The sequence below is a fragment of the Sciurus carolinensis genome, chromosome 10 (genome assembly GCF_902686445.1).
Source record: "Sciurus carolinensis chromosome 10, mSciCar1.2, whole genome shotgun sequence".
NCBI lineage: Eukaryota > Metazoa > Chordata > Mammalia > Rodentia > Sciuridae > Sciurus > Sciurus carolinensis.
Genome location: NC_062222.1, coordinates 20,916,486 through 20,935,329, shown reverse-complemented (window position 1 = coordinate 20,935,329; position 18,844 = coordinate 20,916,486). Strand labels below are relative to the sequence as shown.

General features: G+C 37.1%; 1 protein-coding gene across 6 annotated transcripts in view; it reads right to left on the bottom strand.

The window, feature by feature from the left end:
* Positions 1-286: 286 nt before the first annotated feature.
* The window catches only part of Hhip (hedgehog interacting protein), a 110,407-nt gene continuing 91,849 nt past the window's right edge, over positions 287-18,844 (bottom strand). For 2 of the 6 annotated variants that reach the window (XM_047566434.1, XM_047566437.1), the window contains exon 14: positions 287-561. In XM_047566434.1, the coding sequence (XP_047422390.1) occupies positions 500-561 (62 nt within the window). In that variant the 3' untranslated portion in view covers positions 287-499. Of the gene's footprint in view, positions 562-4,922; positions 5,059-12,648; positions 18,819-18,844 lie in introns of those variants that run through there. The other 4 variants (XM_047566439.1, XM_047566440.1, XM_047566435.1 and 1 more) reach the window with 3 other exon arrangements.

Below are 18,844 nucleotides of genomic sequence, written 5' to 3'. Positions count from 1 at the left end.
AAGCTGAATAACATTAAGGCAGGGGAGAAATTCAGTTAGGTCACCTAGGCAGGACAGGTTAGGGTGGGTAACATGACTAGTCTTTCTCTCCCTCCAGGACCTGATTTCGCTCTGCCTGGATGGCACTTCTTCAAACTCCTTATATGCTTCTCCTGTGGTGGGTTTTCTGTGGCCTCCCTGTTTCAAGCAGGTCTCTCTCCCAGTAACCCTGACATCACCTTGTTCATTTCCTTCTTAGCTGTCCTGTTTATCAGTTACTATGGAAAAAAAAAATCACTCCAAAACCTAGAGGTTTAAAACAAAAGCAATCATTTGATTATATCTCACGGTTTCTTTAGGACAGGAATTGAGGAAAGGCTTGGTTGAGTGGCTTCTGCTCCAGGTCTCTCCTGCAGTCAGGGGGTGATTGGAGCTGGAAGACCTGAGACTGGAGCCGCTGGGGCAGGCTGGACGTCGCTCTCGTGATCTCGTGGTCTCTCCAGGTTGGCTAGTTTTAGCTTCATGGCCACGGGGTAGTCTGACTGCTTACAAGGTGGTTGAAGTCCTCAAGACCAAGTGTTCCTGTGGCAAGGTAGACATTGCATCATCTTTTATGATCTAGCCTTGAAAAACCACTCACCATCATTTGTACTTTTTATTGGCGCAGATTCACAGGTGAGGAGGAGACTCCATGTCTTGATGGGGGTGACTCTAGGAGAAAGCTTGTGGGATAAGAGATTTTGTTGTAGCCAGCCTTGGCCTGTGCAATCTACCACGATGCCATTTATTACAGACTTTAATTATAGTACACTCTTAATTCCTGTAGGATGTCTCCCTCTTTAGAATACAAGGACTGGAGCCTTGTCTGTCTTGGTTATTCCTCTATTATGAATTCCTATGTTACTCATCCAAAGTGGGTGTACAATCATCATTTGGTGGAATGTGGAAGGAATGCCCCAACACCAGGATAAATCTATGCTTCTACTCAATTCTTTCTAAAACTGAAACCCATCATTTTTGAAATTGACTTTCTCCCTCAATCCATCCATTTTCTACAGAATGGGGCAGTAACTATGCAGCAGCATTAAGAAGTCTCTCCTGCCCCTTCTTGTAGGTTGACACTTATCCAATGTTGTTTGGTTTTCATGTGGAAAAACACAAATATTCTGAGTTTCTTGCTCTGCTTCTTGGCCTTCTGGCCCCAGAAGTCTATGACCTTGATCCACTTCTTAGAGGTGCAGCCTCCTTTCCTGCACTCTTCTGCCCCATCTAGTAGTTTTAGCAGGACTCCAAGTTCTCTAATTCAGGGCAATGAGCTTGTCAAAGGAATTCTCTGCTGTAGACACCTAATTCACCATTAGCATGGTCTAGTCAGATAAAGAGACATTTGGTCACTGATTACAGTTCCATATAATTTTTCAGATCTAAGTAAGAAATGACTTTACGAACATTTTTTTTTTTTTTTTTGTTCCCTTTAAGTTGTTTTCCTCAATCAGCTCAGCTGTCTGATACATTTGTCTCAAGTGTTCTGTTCAATTGCTTGGTAAGGAATTTGGGGACAAGTGGAACTGAGGATGAATAAATCCAGAAAAAGTTTTCCAAGGGATTTCAGGAACTGCTCTTAGGGATGTGGTGCACAACACACTTTGATCATTTGTCTAAGGAGTAGTAATGACATATCTTTTTGCTGAGGCTGGCTTTGAAATTGTGATCCTCCTGCCTCAGCCTCCTGAGCTACTGGGATTACAGGCTTGTGCCACTGTGCCTGGCTGTAATGATGTATCTCTATATAGTGGTTTTCAGATGAGGATTCCTTATAAATATTAGCCCTGCTGTTTCTTTCCATAGGGAGTATAGAAGCAAATTGGGTCCTGACATAATCTGGGAGTATGAAATATTTATTGATCTTGGGAAAATATGTATTTCAGTTTGCTTCCTTGGTAACATTCACATGTATGTTTTCTTTAGGGAACTCTACTTCACAGAAAGCTAACTGAATACAAAGGTTTGGAGCAGCATGCCAATGTCATACTGTTATTGGCCCAGGCTGCTTGCCTACTGATAAACTCTTCTGAATCTGTTACATAATTTGTCGTGCTGATTCTACTTCTAGTGAAGTAACTCATCAGTAAAATAACCAAAAGAAGAGTAGTGATAAAGAACTGGAGTTAAAAGAGATGGATATTAGGAACTTGTGATTCTAATGGTGATGATGGGAAGATGTTGCTTGGCTGGCCCAGAAGTTCAGCAGGCCCGGATGTGAGATCCAGCAAGAGCAGGGAGTACCAATGTCCAGAATGACAAATGATGCTGGGCTCATTTAATGGACTAAATGAAAATTTCACCTGGAATCTTAATAAGATAAGAGTAAGATCTCACCCTTCTCTCTTGTCACCCAGGCCCCAAACATAGGCCTTACATAAATAACCAAAGTGGATTGGATGTAAGCCAAAAATTTGCTTTGCCTGCTAAGTACTTTTAGGCCCTAATAGTATTGTCTTTTCATATCTGGATATTGTTTCTCCTCTCAGAGTCTAAGCAATGTGAGGATGAAGACCTGACCTTAAATACCTCTGTCTTCCCAGTAGGGCCTTAGCCTGGTCTTTAGGAGTCATTTATCAGTTGATGGGTGGATTGCTGTAAGCATTCTTAACAAGATGAAACCAGTGTTTTTTGGTCCCAGTATTGGGCTTTATTGTGTAAATGAAAAAAAGAGACAGCATATAGGAAGGAAATCTTCAAATTTCTCCTTCTCCTCCTTTCTTCTCCCTCCCTCCCTCCCTCCCTCCTTCCTTCCTTCTTTCTCTCCCTCCTTCCCCTCTTATTTTCTGCTTTGATCTTCTCTCAGTGTAGAGTTATTCATTTTGTTTTTGTTTTCCCCTAAACTCTGATGACAAAACTTCCTTTTCTCCTTTAAATTTGTAGTAACTATAACACAGTGATACAATGCTTTCTTTTTTGAAATCTAATATTGTGGGGAGAATAATCAACTAGTTGGAGCACATTACTATGATGTACTACGTCGAAACAAGTGGAAGAGAAATACTTTAAGACAACCTTCTAAGAAGCCAACAGAGATAAATCAAGTAATTTCTTATCATGAAACAAAGATGTATGGAAGTCAATCCTCACTTGCACCCATGGAGGTAGATGTTGAAAATAGGTTTACCAAATAAGTTCATGTCCAGAATGACAGCACAGTGCTTTGCAGGATAACACAGTAGAACCTCCCTATGTTTGCTGTGTTTGATAAATCAGCGTGCCTTTGAAAAAGCCTGTGGGCTTTGTTTTTGCCAAAGTTGGCAATATTGCCAGTCCAGCAAGATAAGAGCAAACTTACCAACCAAGTGTGACTGCATGATTGTGTATTGAATTTGTCATCAGAACTAAATGTTTGAAAACAAGATGAAAATATTTTTATTAACTTGGCAGTCTTGTGGGAGGTGACACAGAAATTTGGAGTAATTAAGTCATTGTGACCTTAATTGGCTTTTTAATTTTTTAATGGATAGACAAATTTAAATAAACTTCAAATTCCTCTTCCCCTTGTTCTCCTTACTGGAAACAACCATTATTTTTTTTATGTGGGTTTGGTCAGTCAGACTTCTAAAAAATTGTATTTGTGTCCATGGGGCACCGTCTTCAAAGCACTTTGATTCTATTATTTCATTTGTTGTTTGCAAAATTGTGTCCGTTATCCTTATATCCATTTTATCCAATATGGAATAAAGCACAGATAATAATTTTTTCCAAATTCAGATCTTCTAATATCTCTTGAATATGAGACATTGGAAAGACCACTGACCAGGGACTGCTGAGACTCTGATTCAATTTCCTTGCTGGTCCAGGACCTTCATGCCACATCATTATCTAGTCCATATTATGGTGAGCCTTAAACCTTGACCAGAGAGTAACTTAAAAAGTCAGCACGAATTCATGGTTTAGCACCTGACCTTGAATTACATTCCAAGGTCAAAGGCATGTAAGAATTGCCACAATGGCCTATCACTCTAGTTGTCTCTTGCTGAGGCCCTTTGCTTGGAAGAATGCATTGTTCTTTGAATTCATCCTTAACATTCAGGTGTATTTTAGCTTTAGTATCCATTTAGTGCTTTTCCTCTTACACATCTCTCTAGGAGAAAGAAGACAATGTTTCACTTCATTCTGTAATTCCTTATTCTAATGGGTTTGGCGGTTTCTTTAGAAAGAATTTGATAAATAAAATTGCCTAAAACATTGCTACTCAAAGAGGAATCTGTGGTGTGTCTGTCTCAAGTATTTTGTTCAATTGCTTGGTAAGGAATTAAAGTCTGAGAAGCACTGACCAAAAATGAGTACTAAATAATAGAACTGGGAACTGGGAATGTGGGTCATGCATAGTATCTGAGGTTGAGGAAACCATACCTCCTTTCAGAGATGTGGTGTTCTGGAGGTTTGGCTGGGGATGCCTGCTGTTCAAGGTTTTTGGCACTAGAGGGTAACATTGGGCTGCATAGCGAAGAGAGCGAGTCCTCTTTCCAGAAAACAAATGGGCATCTTAAAATGATCTACTATTACATTTTTGTTTGTTTTTTTCATGTTAAATTTACTCTAGTTTCCAAATAATGACTGACATTTACTGAGCATGAACTATGTGCCAAATACTGCACCAGGTCCCTTACATGAATCACCTTATTTTATACTTAGAGGTCCTATAATTGCCCTACTTTCAAGGTGAAGAAATTAGAGCTTAGGGAGGTCAGAAAATAAGATATGGTCGCACAGCAGAGTTGAGCCCAGAGGTGATGGAACATGGATCAGACCACGTTTGTATGACCGTGATTGTGGGTTCTGACCCCCCATTTGGTATTACCTTCTCTAGATTTCTCTCAACAACCCTCCAGGGCAGGTATGTTGACATAATTGACTCTAGTAGCCAATCAAAAGAAAAGAACAAGTAGGTTAAAATTCTGTACATTTTTAATGCACTTTCTTTGGAAGGCAGGAGAACATGGTGATTATGTGCAGTCTCCAGAGCTTTTCTGTCCTATTGAGGAGTCATTAGTCACATGGGGCTCTTGAGCACTGGCAATGTGGCTCCTGTGAGAGAAAAATTGAATGTTTTAAATGGCTTCATTTTAATTAACTTAGCTTTAAAAAGTGATAATTGATTCAGTGACGCAAAGCTTTTAGTCCTATCTGGAGAAACTTGGGTATGTGATCCATTTTTACAATTTTATGTAAACTAGATATATATCAAATATTTTTATGAAAAATTCATGTCTGAATTGAGTGTGTTACAAATGTAGAATACTCACTGGTTTTCAAAGAAAGCATAAAAATGTAAAATATTTTATAATAGTTTTTATTATATTGATTGCATGCTGAAGTTACATATATGCATTGAATTATTTAAAACACATTATTAAAACTCATTTCCTCCATTTCTTTTTACTTTTTTAAATGTTATTACTAGATGTTTTAAAATGATATATGGTGCTCACATAATATTGCTATTGAACAATGCTTCTCCAGAGTCAAATTGTCTGGGTTAGAATCCACACTCTATATTTAGTAGCTATGCGAACTCTTTGTCCTTCCACTTCCTCATCAATAAAATGACATGAGTACCTACCTCTCATGGTTGTCGAGAAGGTTAAATGAGCTAATGTATGCAAATTGCTCATTGAAAGGTAATTCTCCATGAGTCTTTGTGTTTCTTTTTTATCTTGTAAACAATAACACTGAAAATCTTTGTTTGGAACTAGTTTTCATGACTGCTTGTTTAGCAAATAAACTTGGAAGACAGAGATAGCTTCCCCCTGTACTGCAAAGGTCAGGCAGATTTATCTATTTTCCATCATTAAATATCTGGGTTCCTTATAAAAGTTATAGAAGTTTTTCTTCTATAACTCAGTCCACTGCCTGGGCAGATATCATATGGCCCATTCTGTGTCGCCTTGTGGGCACTGGGGCTCAGGTATCTAATTATTGGTTATAGATGTTGCCATGAGTAATAAACTCTTCTTTGTCTCTGACCCTGGAAACTCATGTCTTCTGCCAGCATCCATAAAATTGTGGTGGTGCAAACTTGTTAGGTTCTAAGTAGAGTGAAATCTCAGATCTTAGATTCTTAGAATAGGTGCCTAGCCCACAGTACCATTCAAGTGTTAGCTATTATTACTAGTCCTTCCCACTTATTTCTGCTTAGTTTAACTGTATCTTATCTCTTACCTTAATTTACTGTCACACGTCTATAGTGTCCAACTCCATTTAGGGAAACATATTTTCTTTACTCTTTCTTTGGACCTCTGACATTTCCCTTGCCATTTTTGTTTAACCCTTATAGTTATTTCAGATTACATTTGGAGAAATTGTTATAACAGACCTTATAGATCTGCATAATTAATTTTATTTTCTTTGTCTAAATAGTGTCTTATTGTTCCTTAATTTTTCTCTTCCAGGAGAATTTTGTAGGAAATTTTGTAGGCTCATGTCTCTGGTTCCTCTGTTTGTATTTTTTCTAGTTGAGGAGAGTTTGGCATGTGACAAGCATAAGTCACTATTACTTTTGTTCATTAACAATCCTGTGTGTATAATACTATTTCTTCAATTGTATACACTCTGAGATGTGCATACACATGATCAGAGTGTATTTTCTGCAAATGCACAATGGATTTTTAACTACTCTATAAAACTATGCATAGAGTTAAGAATTTTACTGGTTTCGGTCAAAGGTCAATATAAAAATTTTTAGGATAAAGAGTTTGTACAATAAACTATTTGCATTAAACAGGAGAAAAGAACTATAGGGAATATTAAACATTTATGTGTGAAATATAAGTAAGGGATTATCAAACAAACACATCACCAAAAGATTATACTGAACTTCATGAATTGCTTTTAGCTCTGTTTTTGAAGTAGCCAATACTGTATTTAACATACTAGCTCAGGGATCTAATTATTGGTTATGACTATTGCCATGAGCAATAATGATCTGTTCTTTGTCCTTGACCAGAGTCTCATGCCTTCTACCACCATCCATGAAATTTTAGCAGTGCAAACTTGTTAGTTTCTAAATGAAATCTCAGACCTGTTGTCACATTCTTGACAGTTCTTAGAATAGGTACCTGGCATGCAGTACTATATAAGTGTTAGCTATTATGATTACATACTATTTTAATATGGGTGCTATGGTTTGAATGTGTCTCTCAAAAATTCATCTATTGAAATCTTAGTCTCCAGATTCATGTTGATAGTATTTGGAGGTGAGGACTTTGGGAAGTAATTAGGAATGGATTAGAGGTCCTAAGGGCAGGTCCCCATGATGGCACTGGTGGCTTTACAAGAAGAGGAAGAGAGATCTGAGTTTGCATGCTTGTGTTTTCTGGCCATGTGATGTCTCTGGCTTTGGGATGAGGCAGCAAGAAAGCCCTCACCAGATACCAGCACCATGATGTTGTACACCCTTGCTTCCAGGACTGTGAGAAATAAATTTCTATTCATTAAAAATTAGTCTGTGGTATTCTGTTTTAGCAACATAAAATGGACTAAGAACAACTGGCAACTTAAATTTAAATTTAATTAAAGTTAAATATTCATTCCTTAATCATACCAGGCTAGTGGCTATCCCATTGGACAGTGTAGATATAGAAAATTTTCATCTCTACATAGGATTCTATTGGTCAGTCCTGCTTTAAAAAGCACATAAATGTTTGATTGCAAGGATTGTTCTTTAGTAAACAGAATTAAATTTGCTTCTCTGGCATTTTTTGACATCATTCCAGATAGGACTATATCTTGGCATTAGAATAAAGTAATAAAAGTTTATATCTGAAAATTCAGTGCACACTGAAAAAAACAGAAACTGTCATTCATTTTTGATGGAAATGCAACAGGGTGCAGTCACTGGGGAAGACAGTTTGGTAATTTTTTACAAAACTAAATGTAATGTTACTATATGATCCAGTAATTGAACTCCTTGGTATTTATTCAGAAGAGTTGAAAATGTTTCCACACAAAAACCTGTTCTTGAGTGTTTATAGCAGCTTTATTCATAAATTTCAACACTTGGAAGCAACCAAGATATCCCTCAGTAGATGAATGAATAAATAAATTGTGGTACGTCCAGACAATGGAATATTATTCAGCACTAAAAAGAAGTAAACTCTCAAGTCACAAAAGGCACAGAGAAAACTTAAACATTTATGTGAAAAAAAAAAAAAAAAAAAACAGTCTGAATCAGCTGTTTGCTGCATGATTCCAACTATATTGCCTTCTAAAAAGGGCAAAACTTTGCAGACAATAAGATTGGTGGTTGTCAGATCTTGAGGAGAAGGAGGGATGAACAGACAGAGCACAGATTTTTATGGCAGTGAAATTACTCTGTATGATATATAATAGTGGGCATGTGTCAGCCTTTATAACTCACAGAACGTGCAAGACCGAGAATGAATCCTAATGTAAGCAATGGACTTTGGGTGAGTATGATGGGTCAATATAGGTTGATTAGTTGTAACAAATAAACAACTCAGAGGGGGATATTGATAACGGTAGAGGCAATGCATATGTAGAAGCAGGGAAATATGTGAGGTTTTGTGTACCTTCTGTTTAATTTTGCTCTAAGTCTAAAACTGCTCTATAAAATAAAGTATAAGGAAGTTCAATACAATAGAGAAGTTCACTTGCTGTTTCTTCAAGGTTTATATCTTCAACTAAATATACTTATTCAGTAACAGTTTAAAATTTCCTTTAAAACTTTTTTTTTTCTCTTAATGGGATTCTTCCCTAGTTTTCTGTTGTTCTTATATACTATCTTGGCACAATTTGCAGCTTAAAGCTAATAGATGTTTTATTTATGGTACATATTACTTTACCAACTCAGATTGTTATTTTGAGCAGAGAGATGAATTCCAATATACACAAAAATATTGTGTTTGTTTGTAGGATCAGGATGCCGTCAATGAAAATAAAAACAACAGCTGTAGTGGCATCAGCATGCAGAGCCTGCATCCCGAGGACAACTATTATATGTACATATTTATTATAGTTAACTAAGCCCAAGCCTGAAACTAAGATTTAGGCCATGCTATAGCTTGGATGTGAAATGTTTCCCAAAGCCCATGTGTTAAAAGCTTGGTCCTCAGCTTGGTGCTACTGAGAGGTATGGAACCTTTGAAGGGTGAGGCCTGGTGGGAGATTTTAGGTCACTGAGGGAGTGCCCTTGAAGGGGATTGTGGAACAAGGGTCTCTTATTCTCTCCTTTGCTTCCAGTCATGAGGTTAACAGTTTCTTTCATCACGTGCTCCCACCCTGATGTGCTGTCTTACCACAGGTCCAAAAAGTAATGAGACTAGACAATCACAGACTGAAACCTCTGAAATTATAAACCCAAAGAAACATTTCCTATTTATAAGTTGATGATTTCAGATATTTCAATGCAGTAACAGAAAGATGACAAACTATAGACCATGTCATCATTGTTTTCGGAGGTGGAAGCTCGTGTTGCCATTAAGTCATTGCTGGTATTATTATTCTGAACAACATAATTACAATCTTGGACTTTGATAGGGAGAGTCTGAAGTTCTGCCCCAGACGTATTGAATCAGAATCTGTATTTTAAAAAAGTTCCCAAGTTACTGAAGGCACATTAAAGTTTGAGAAGCACTGCTTTAGACAATGAATATGAGACTTCTCCCAGGTCTATAGCCATTTTGGGGCCATGGTATTATGGAGGAGGTGGGTGGTGTGATTTCCTAGCCCTGCTTCAAATTCACATGTTCAAGTTCAAACCTCAGTATCTGAGAATGTGACCTAATTGGGAGAAAGGGTCTTAACAGAGGGACTCAAGTTAAAACAAGGTGATTAGGTTGGACCCTAATCCAGCATGATTTATGTCCTTAGAAAAGGAGGAAAATTGGGTATAGAGAAACAGAGAGAGAAGGTGATACTAAGAGAGGGAAAAGATGGCCAGGGACAATCTTCCCTTAATTCTCTCAAAAGGGACCAATCCTGCTGACACCTTGATTTTGTATTTTTAGCTTCTAGAACAGTGAGGCTGTAAACTTCTGTTGGTTAAGCCACCCAGCGAGAGGTACTGTGTTGGGGCAGCATGAGTGGAATGGAATTCATAGTTACTCTTCTGTATTTTGAATTGAAGATGACATCAACCAGGCATTTATGCCCTTGTATGTGCCCAGAATATGCTATTAGCTGTTGGGTAGGGTGTCTACAGCAGTCCTCTAGGGAACAGTTTATGAAAGAAACAGTGATATTTCCAACAGTTGCAAAACCAGACACGAAGGTCCCTGGAGAGAGAGGCAGCTTCCCGGTAACAGTGCACTCCCTCAGCATGAAGGAAATGACGGATGCAGATCGGACAGTGTTTAGAAATTTAGAATGAGAGGTTTAGGTGACATGAAAGGACTGAATGAGCCATGTCAGGATGAAAGCAGAGGAAAGTGAATTAGAGGAAAATTAGTAAGTGTCCTTTTCCCCTCCCATACCCTACCTCTGAGCTGCATCCTCGGTCCTTTACTTATTTTTTAATATATATATATATATACATATTTTTTTTTGTGATGCTGGGGATTGAACCCAGGACCTTATCCCCAGCCCCCTTTATTTCATCTTGTGACAGGGGTTTTGCTAAATTGCCCAAGGTGACCTTGAATTTGTGATCCTCCTGCCTCAGCCTTCCAAATGTCTTTGATACTTATTTAATCACCAAAAATCAATGAAGTGGAGTAGTTAATGTGCATTTCTAGCTAAAATTTGTAATTTCAAATCTGCAATCCACATGGATCCTGGAATTAGCAGTATTTCACGTGATACCTAGTAGATCTAAAAGGAGCCTCTTGTATTTTACGTAAGGAAGCTGATTGCCCCCATACGTGAGAGACGTATGTACCCAAGACCAACTGCGTAATTAGTTGGCGACCCAGGCCCAGCATCCACATCTCTCAGCCTCAGCCCAGGGACCCTGCCAGTACACCTGGCATGTGTGGCTTTGGTAGCTGTAGGTCATAGAACAGAGTGTCTATGATAAGCTAAATTGCTTTACATGAAGCACATGGATTTTGCATCAAGGAGGTTTAATTATAAGGCTATAAATATGTCAAAGGGATCTGACAACATCTTATTAAATTACAAGAGTGAGCCCAAGTAGTTTCTGATGCTGGCATAATCCCAAGAAGAATGAGTTTTATAGTCAGAACCTACCCAGCCTTCTCTCTCTCCCTGCCTCACTCCTTTCTCCTTTTAACTTCTGTCTGTTTTAATCATAGAAAACATTGCATAGAAATAAAATATAAATCAAATCATGAAAATGCAGAAGAAATGTTTCATGTAAATAGTTTTCCTTCCTTTCATCCTCTCATTTCTTTGAAGGAATGGTAGGATTTGGCCTCCAGAGAGGCCTCTTGGGAACTCCAAATAGGAAAAAACAAAACAAAACAACAACAAAAAACCTGTTTTTTTGTTCTGATGAGATACTACCTGTGGCTGGTATTTTAAATTGTATTTCCACTGGAAATGGTACATTAGCTTCAAAGTTTCTTTTAAAAAGCAAGTGAGTGTAAAGGAGCCCGTTCATAAAAATATCTATCCCATTAGCTGTCAGACTCCTGCAGAAACTGGCAGCTGATAGTTACAACAGTACAAATGTGAGCTATGAAAATTCTCATGGAAACAATGACCTTTTCCACGAGTAGCTGCCTTGGAAATTAAGGGATCTGCATCAGGTTTGGAAGTAGAGTCCTTCCAACCTCATTTCACGTGTTCACAATGGATGCGGTGATGACTGTGGCCTCAGTGACGTGTTCTCCTACGGCAGACTCCCTCGTACCCCTTGTAAATTGATGAATTAACTGATTAATTTGTTTATGGTGCTGGGGACGGAACCCACAGCCGTGCGCATGCTAGGCAAGCATCCTACCACCGTCTCACACTCCAGCCCCATCTGGTGCCATTTGAGTTCTGCTACCTCCTTTCTCCTCTGTGTCTAAGTCACTCTTATTAATATGTGCAGGAATCAGGGCATAAAAAAGGGATGTGGAAAAACTTCAAATGTGTACAACACAGGGAATTTAAAGCAGGGAACTGGTTACACTGGTCAGTGACAGAGTCAAGTGGTCAAACCTGGGTCACGGAAGGAATCCAGAGAAATTAGCCACACCAGGAACCCACTTCCACGTCTAGACTGCATGAGTGTATTGTTATTTTCTCTTGTTATGTAGGGACTGTTCTATTCTGTCTGGGATTCAAAAAGTAGCTGACACACACAGGAATCAAAGAGGGTGCTCTTGGGCTAAGCTAGGGGAATGAGTCTATCAACCAAGGGCAGGGTCTGAAGGAGAACTCTGGAGCTTTCCACGGGAATCAGTAGAAGGATGCATTCCATAGTGTCACCTTGCCTAACTTCGAACTTCTAAGAAGCAACCTGAGCTGTGGGACACACACTTTTAGTCTCTCAGGAATAATAACCTCTTACAGAGAAATAGCTTTTTCTTTTAATAAATCAATCAGATGCACGTATCCAGGAAGGCAGGGAGTTTAGATGAAAGCAGAAAATTTGAAAGTAGCTTGGGTATAAAATATTTAGAAATTGGTGTTTATAAAATCAGTATGAACATGTAGAAATTTTTTTTTAAATTCTTAAATTAAAAAGAATTTAAAAATAGCACATATTCATCAAGTCATAAGATAAAGTTTAATACATTTGATCATGTTAAGACACAAAACACAGCCAATCTAATCAAATTTCAGGCATGCATTTACATAAATATATTAAATTAAGAAAAGAAATTATACACTTAAACATCCTTTTCACCTAAAAATCATTAAATCCACAGATCAACAATAAAACCAATTCTCTGCATTTACCACTTCAAGATACAATTGATCTATTTTAAAGATAACACAAATAACACTTGTTAGAATTTATATGCATTATACATATATTATATATTACATAGATAGTGTGTATACATATGTAGTGTTTGTACAGAGATAAATATATATACATGGATGTGTGCACACATACAGATACACACAGATGTTCTTTAGATCATCTGTACTGTTATGCTGTATTCTAATGTTGAGCTGAATTGAAGCTGGATGGATGTAAAATTGTCTTTTACTTCCAACACGTTCATTGTACCCATTGGGTTCACAACCCCATCCATGTAAATGTCTTTGCCTGTTCTACAGCACATAATCACACCAGGCACTTCGATAAATGTTTTTGAGTTAATAAATGTATGAATGGCTGAATAGTAGAAGATCAATCAGAGAACTGCATGTTATGTAACTTGATTAAATAAATCAGATCAGTTCAAACTCAGATGGATTATGTGAACCAATAACTTTGAATGTTATTTTTCAAAAGAACTTTTATAGAAATCCCAACCAGTTCATGTATTAACTCTGCTCCTTTAAACTTGGACCAAACCTTATTTTACTAATTGTTCTTGTAGTCTTGTGCCTCTTACTAACAGAAGTCCAAACATGAATAGGTTCTGGAATCTTCTGTGAGTAAGGCTCACAGAATGGACAAATTGCCCTAATTTTCAACAGACTTAAATAAAATGAACAACTAGAAAAACCAAAATACATTAGAAAGAATGAAACGGATAATTGGTCTTTAAAACCAGACAAAATTTATCACAGATTAAGTCAGAGAGGACACAGGGTTTGCCTTTCATATTCCTTCAGGTTTTTAAATTGTAATAATTCAGTATTTTAAAATTCTAATCAAATCTGTTTCTTCTAAATAAAAAGTCTACTATGGCATGCCTAGGGAATCAAGTTCCATAAATTCCTAGGACATCAGCATCATTTATCTTGTTACTTTATGATTCCTGGTGAAATTCATGTCCAAATACAACCTGTAACTTTAATGAGATGTGGGAAATATCTGATATCTCATCAGTTGGTCAGTTTAACTTCTTGGTAATGGTATTATGAAAAGAACCCTATTGCATATGAAATCTTAACTTATTCCAGGAAGGTCATGCCTCTGATTTAGAATATGAAGTGAAGAAGCATTCAACGCGTACATTTTGGCATGGACCATACCAAACTGGATCATACCTCGTTCATGTGAATGGAAGCTGTCAACTAGTTTTTGGTTTTGGTTTTGTAGTATTGGGGATTAAACCCAGAGTTTTGCACATGCTAGGCTCTACCACTGAGTTACATCCCCAGTCCAGCCTGTTTTGTTATTTTTTAGTGTAGAGGAAAATATGCAAGGATTAGTTTCTAACTGTGAAGAAAAGCTTGCTGTATAATTTAGCCATATGAGCTTCCCATCACTGTCAATGTCCAGTCTTTCTATAGTGTATATACTACATGCTAAAATGTGTGTGTGAGCTTACTTAAAAGGTTATAGTCAATGGAGATAACTCACCATACATGTATGTTAACTTGCCTGTATATGTACACATATATTTTGGAATTAAGTATAAATAATCTATATACTCCAAAAGATAAAAAGAAAACTCCACATGGGAAATAATATTTGACTTTATGATGTACATAAGGGATAATCTAAGAGTTACTGTTGAATTGGTAGTATTTTTTTTTTAATGTCACTATTGTCTGGCTAGAAAAAACAACAGGTTTTAGACATAAGGCTTTAAGTTGATGCAAGAGATCCATTATTTTTTCATTTTTTTCAACTGACTGGTATCTGACCTATAGAAATGGTAAGGGAAAGCAAGGTAAATGATGGGTGTCTCTTGGGCTCGTATTTAACAAAGAATTTAAGAAAACACTAATCTTGGAAGTGAGCAAATCTCTCCATAGCAGCTAGGGACACTGGCGCTCTGACTGAGAAGGATATGACTGTACACAGTCCCTCACACTCTCAGGAATGCCTCTCACTCTCCTGAAAAGTTATTTGAAGGTAATTTACAGAAAGTCTTGAAAGGCAACAGTCAAGAGGAAGAAGGTCTGGAGGTGGTTGGCATTCAGGTTCAAGTCTCATGGCCATGTTTTCCATATCTAAATGTTTCTTTTTCTAGGTTTCCCACCTTCCTTGATATCATATTAATTGTTGGAGGTGTGACAAAGAGACAGAAGGTAAGATAGCAACACAGATTTCAGATAGTCTAAGGAGGAACTTGGTAAGGAGGCTATTCTAGCTGCATTCCTAGTAACAGGCCATCAATTTTCAGGACATGGCACTTTGGTCTGAGTTCTCTACAAAGTTCAAATATCATCCCAGGGGTAGAAAAAGAAGCTTCTGAAGTCTTCATAGAGGAACCATTCTAATTTTTTTTCCCTCGCAGATTTGGAATAATCTTTAAAGTAAACTCCTTAAGAGATGGCTATTGCTTGGGTAGGAAATAGCTACTCCTATTCGACTGTTAGCTCCAGCTATTGATTTTTTTTTTTTTCCCCTCTCTTTCCTGTGGCTACAACAGACAAGATGCACAGGGGCTACTGGACCAGTAGCCATGTGTGCTCTTCCTGATTTCTCTAAATGACTATAATAGATCAATCTAGTATGCTATTTGTCTACTATTCTTCATGGTACAGAACTTGAGCAAGGTGATACCAGAAGAGGGTATTTTTTAGGAAAATAAAGAAAAGATCATAATGAGCCAAATCCACAGCTACTGGCCCAGGGCATGTTTATAATGGGCCTATTGAGGACAGATTTATTTAGCCCAAACCAAAAGAAAATAGAGGAGAGGGAAATGGAAAGAAATGGAAATGGAAGGGGAAATTAAAAGACAGAGAGAGAGGAAGAGAGGGAACAGTGGGGGAAGAAGGAGGGAGAGGTCAGGAAAAGACAGATATCTTCAGTAACTTTCTATACAGATGCTCAGAAACTAATTTGTTAATCTCTCAACTACAACTTCCCATGATATTCTTTATTTTTCCTCTTAAAAATTTAGACTTGGTTCCTCTTTGATGTGTTACAGTTAAGAGACTTAACAGAAAGTTGAGACAAATAAAGGTTTAAATTAATGTGTACTTTGAAAGACCCTAAAGGTAGCATCTGACCAATAATCTTATACCTAGTAGATTTTGTATGGTTTATAATTCATAAATTAAAACAATATAAAAAAACAAATGGATTGAAAATTTTTAGTAAATTATTCTGTAGTTATTTCCACATAAATACAGAAGTGACTGTTCTGAGAGGTGTATCAACGACATGCAGAGAATTGTTTTTAGCTGCGTGTGTATGTTGTATGTTTAGGTTTCTTTGCTCTCTCTATGGGACAGATTCACTAATCTGAGAAAATTTCTGAGTATACTTTGTGATAATATAAAAAATACTTTACAATAGGTATGCTGAAATAAAATTCCAAGAAGAAAAGGTATTTATGGAAGTACATCTGTCATCACCTAAGTTTTCTTAAGTCTTTCCTCCTTTTCACTTTGGTGATCTGCCAATTCAGTTTTTGTCTTATTATCTTAATTAACTGTCAAGAAAAGAAGGTTCAGGTAGGGGTGTGGCTCAGTGGTAGAGTGCTAGCCTAGCATGTGTGAGGCACTGGGTTTGATTCTCAGGACCACATATAAATAAATGAATAAAATAAAGGGCCATCAACATCTTAAAAAAAATTAAAGAAGTCACAAAAAAAAAAAAAGAAAAAAAGAAAAGAAAACAAGGTTCATGAACCAGGACAAGAGTTTGGCAGAGATGGAAGGTTATTTCAAAATATTGAAAACCATTGTAGCATTATCCCACAGTCAAATGACACCCAAAGTTTAGCTCTAAAATGAACAAGGGCATACTAAAATACATTTGTCTCTTTCTTTGTTTCATCTTTATCTGACACATGGGCATTCATATCAAGGAGATTTTTCTTTCATTTTAGATCATATGCTTTATGAACTGAGTAGATTATGCCTTTTGTGTGGTGAAACAATTACTTTTCCCAAACTCATTATTTTTAAGCAATACCTACCTGCCTCTCATCATAACTCACTGAAGTCATGCATTTTAAAAATCTACTTAAAAAAAAAAAGGTCAAAGAAGTTTTTCAAATTGATCACTTAATTTAAAATGTGTAGCCATCAATTAACCTTTGCTTGCTACTTTTCTCCTAAGAGCAGAAAGAAATAACTCCAATGACTTTTGTGTCTTTGCTTGGATTTAATATCCGTGGACCCTGCTATCTCCTTTTTAGAGAAATTTGGTCTTTTATTCTCTCACAATAGAAAAGGCAATGACACCTGGGGTACATATGTTTTTCCAAGTCATTTGAAACTCTTTCGCTTGGGAAACAGCTCTATAAAAAATTCTGGGTCTGGTTAATTTAATATAGATTATTTTAAATAGTAGAAGTAATGGCAATAGAACACCTTTTCTTTGGGGGAAGAGATGGAAAGATTAAAGATGTAAGAAGATATGTTTGATTTTTAAGATTTCACTGAATATATAGCAGTATCAGTATTGCTTTCACTCAAACTATGAATAAGAGAATGTGTAATAAAACTGCACAATTTGACAGATTTAGACAGCTGGCTCCCTCACAAGAAGTTCACATTTTGTTAATGTCACCCACGTTGAATAAGGGACGATTAGATGGTAAGGTCCATTTACAAAAATGGTTGTCAGGACATTTTTTTTTTAATTGTAAAACTTTCTGTGATGGAATTCAGTAAAAGGGCTATGAAGAGAAAGCAATGGAGACAAAAGATTGCTATTAACCTACAGATGCAGGCTACTGCATGGTTCATTGCAAGATTTGTCACACTGTTGGGCCAATGAAGTGTTAGTGAGACTAGAAGGGACCACCCCTTTTCTGGGGTAAGAGGGCAATTTGGTCTCCATGCTCATTTAATCCTGAGACTTCTTTGAATAGACTGCCAATTGAATCTAAATTGTGCAAAATTATGCATGCACTTTTTAATGCAGGCTATTGTTCCTGAAGCACTGAACCAAGATTTCTCAACCCATTTCCATTTGGCATGAGGTCACTTGAAACTTAAGTAATCATATATGGAAGACAAGAGCAGTGTACTTAACCAATCTCTCTACATTGTAATTTCTATATAAATGTTCACCATGCTTTAATTGCAAGTCTCTCCCTTGAAACAATAGAGAAGTACTAGCTATGAAATTTTTAAAAAATTTAATTGAGGCTCATATTCCTAAAGGTAAGGAGCAGGTTTGGAAAGTCAGTCAAAGCTGCATAGTCTATACACTTCCACAATTTAGATTCCAGAGGAGTGGATGTTTATAGAAGGCCAGCTACTGTGGGTGTTGTGCTTATTATGAGTGGACGTGTGTTTTCAGTAGTGCAAAGAGGCCTTATGATTTTGTTAGAATCCAAATGTGAAGAGATGGCCCGGAAAACCATTAAGAAAACTGTAACCAGGCTTTCTGCAGTCTTGTTGGAAAATGTCATTTCTTTTAAAACTCTGAACAGATTATTTACAGAAAATTTATTGATAGATTAGCCAGAGGGTATTTTCAATGAGTTCTGAAGGAGCATATACATGAAAAATCATATTTGGCAAGAATTATTATATTAAAAATTTGTACAAGTGACAGCTTACACAGCCCCCAGATTTGATATAAACGAGTGAGCTCTTTTCCAGTGAGGTTCGATTCAGTGTGGAATCTGTAACATTCTAAGCACATATACTCTGACAGTCTTGCTATGGTGAGAGACACTTTACAAATGTTTAATGCTGCAATTTTATAAGGATTGGCTGTTTTCTTGCTTTTTCATCCGTCGTTAATGATTACATGTTGGCAAAGGATACATTGCTAGATTAGATCCACAGCACATTAAAGACTGCTTTCTCATTCCCCTTCTCTCCAATTAAGTTGGTGAAAAATGTAACTTTAGTATTTTACAGGACAGGGTAAAGGTGTTTCATCTAGGTGATGTCTATATTATAAAAATAAAATAAAAAA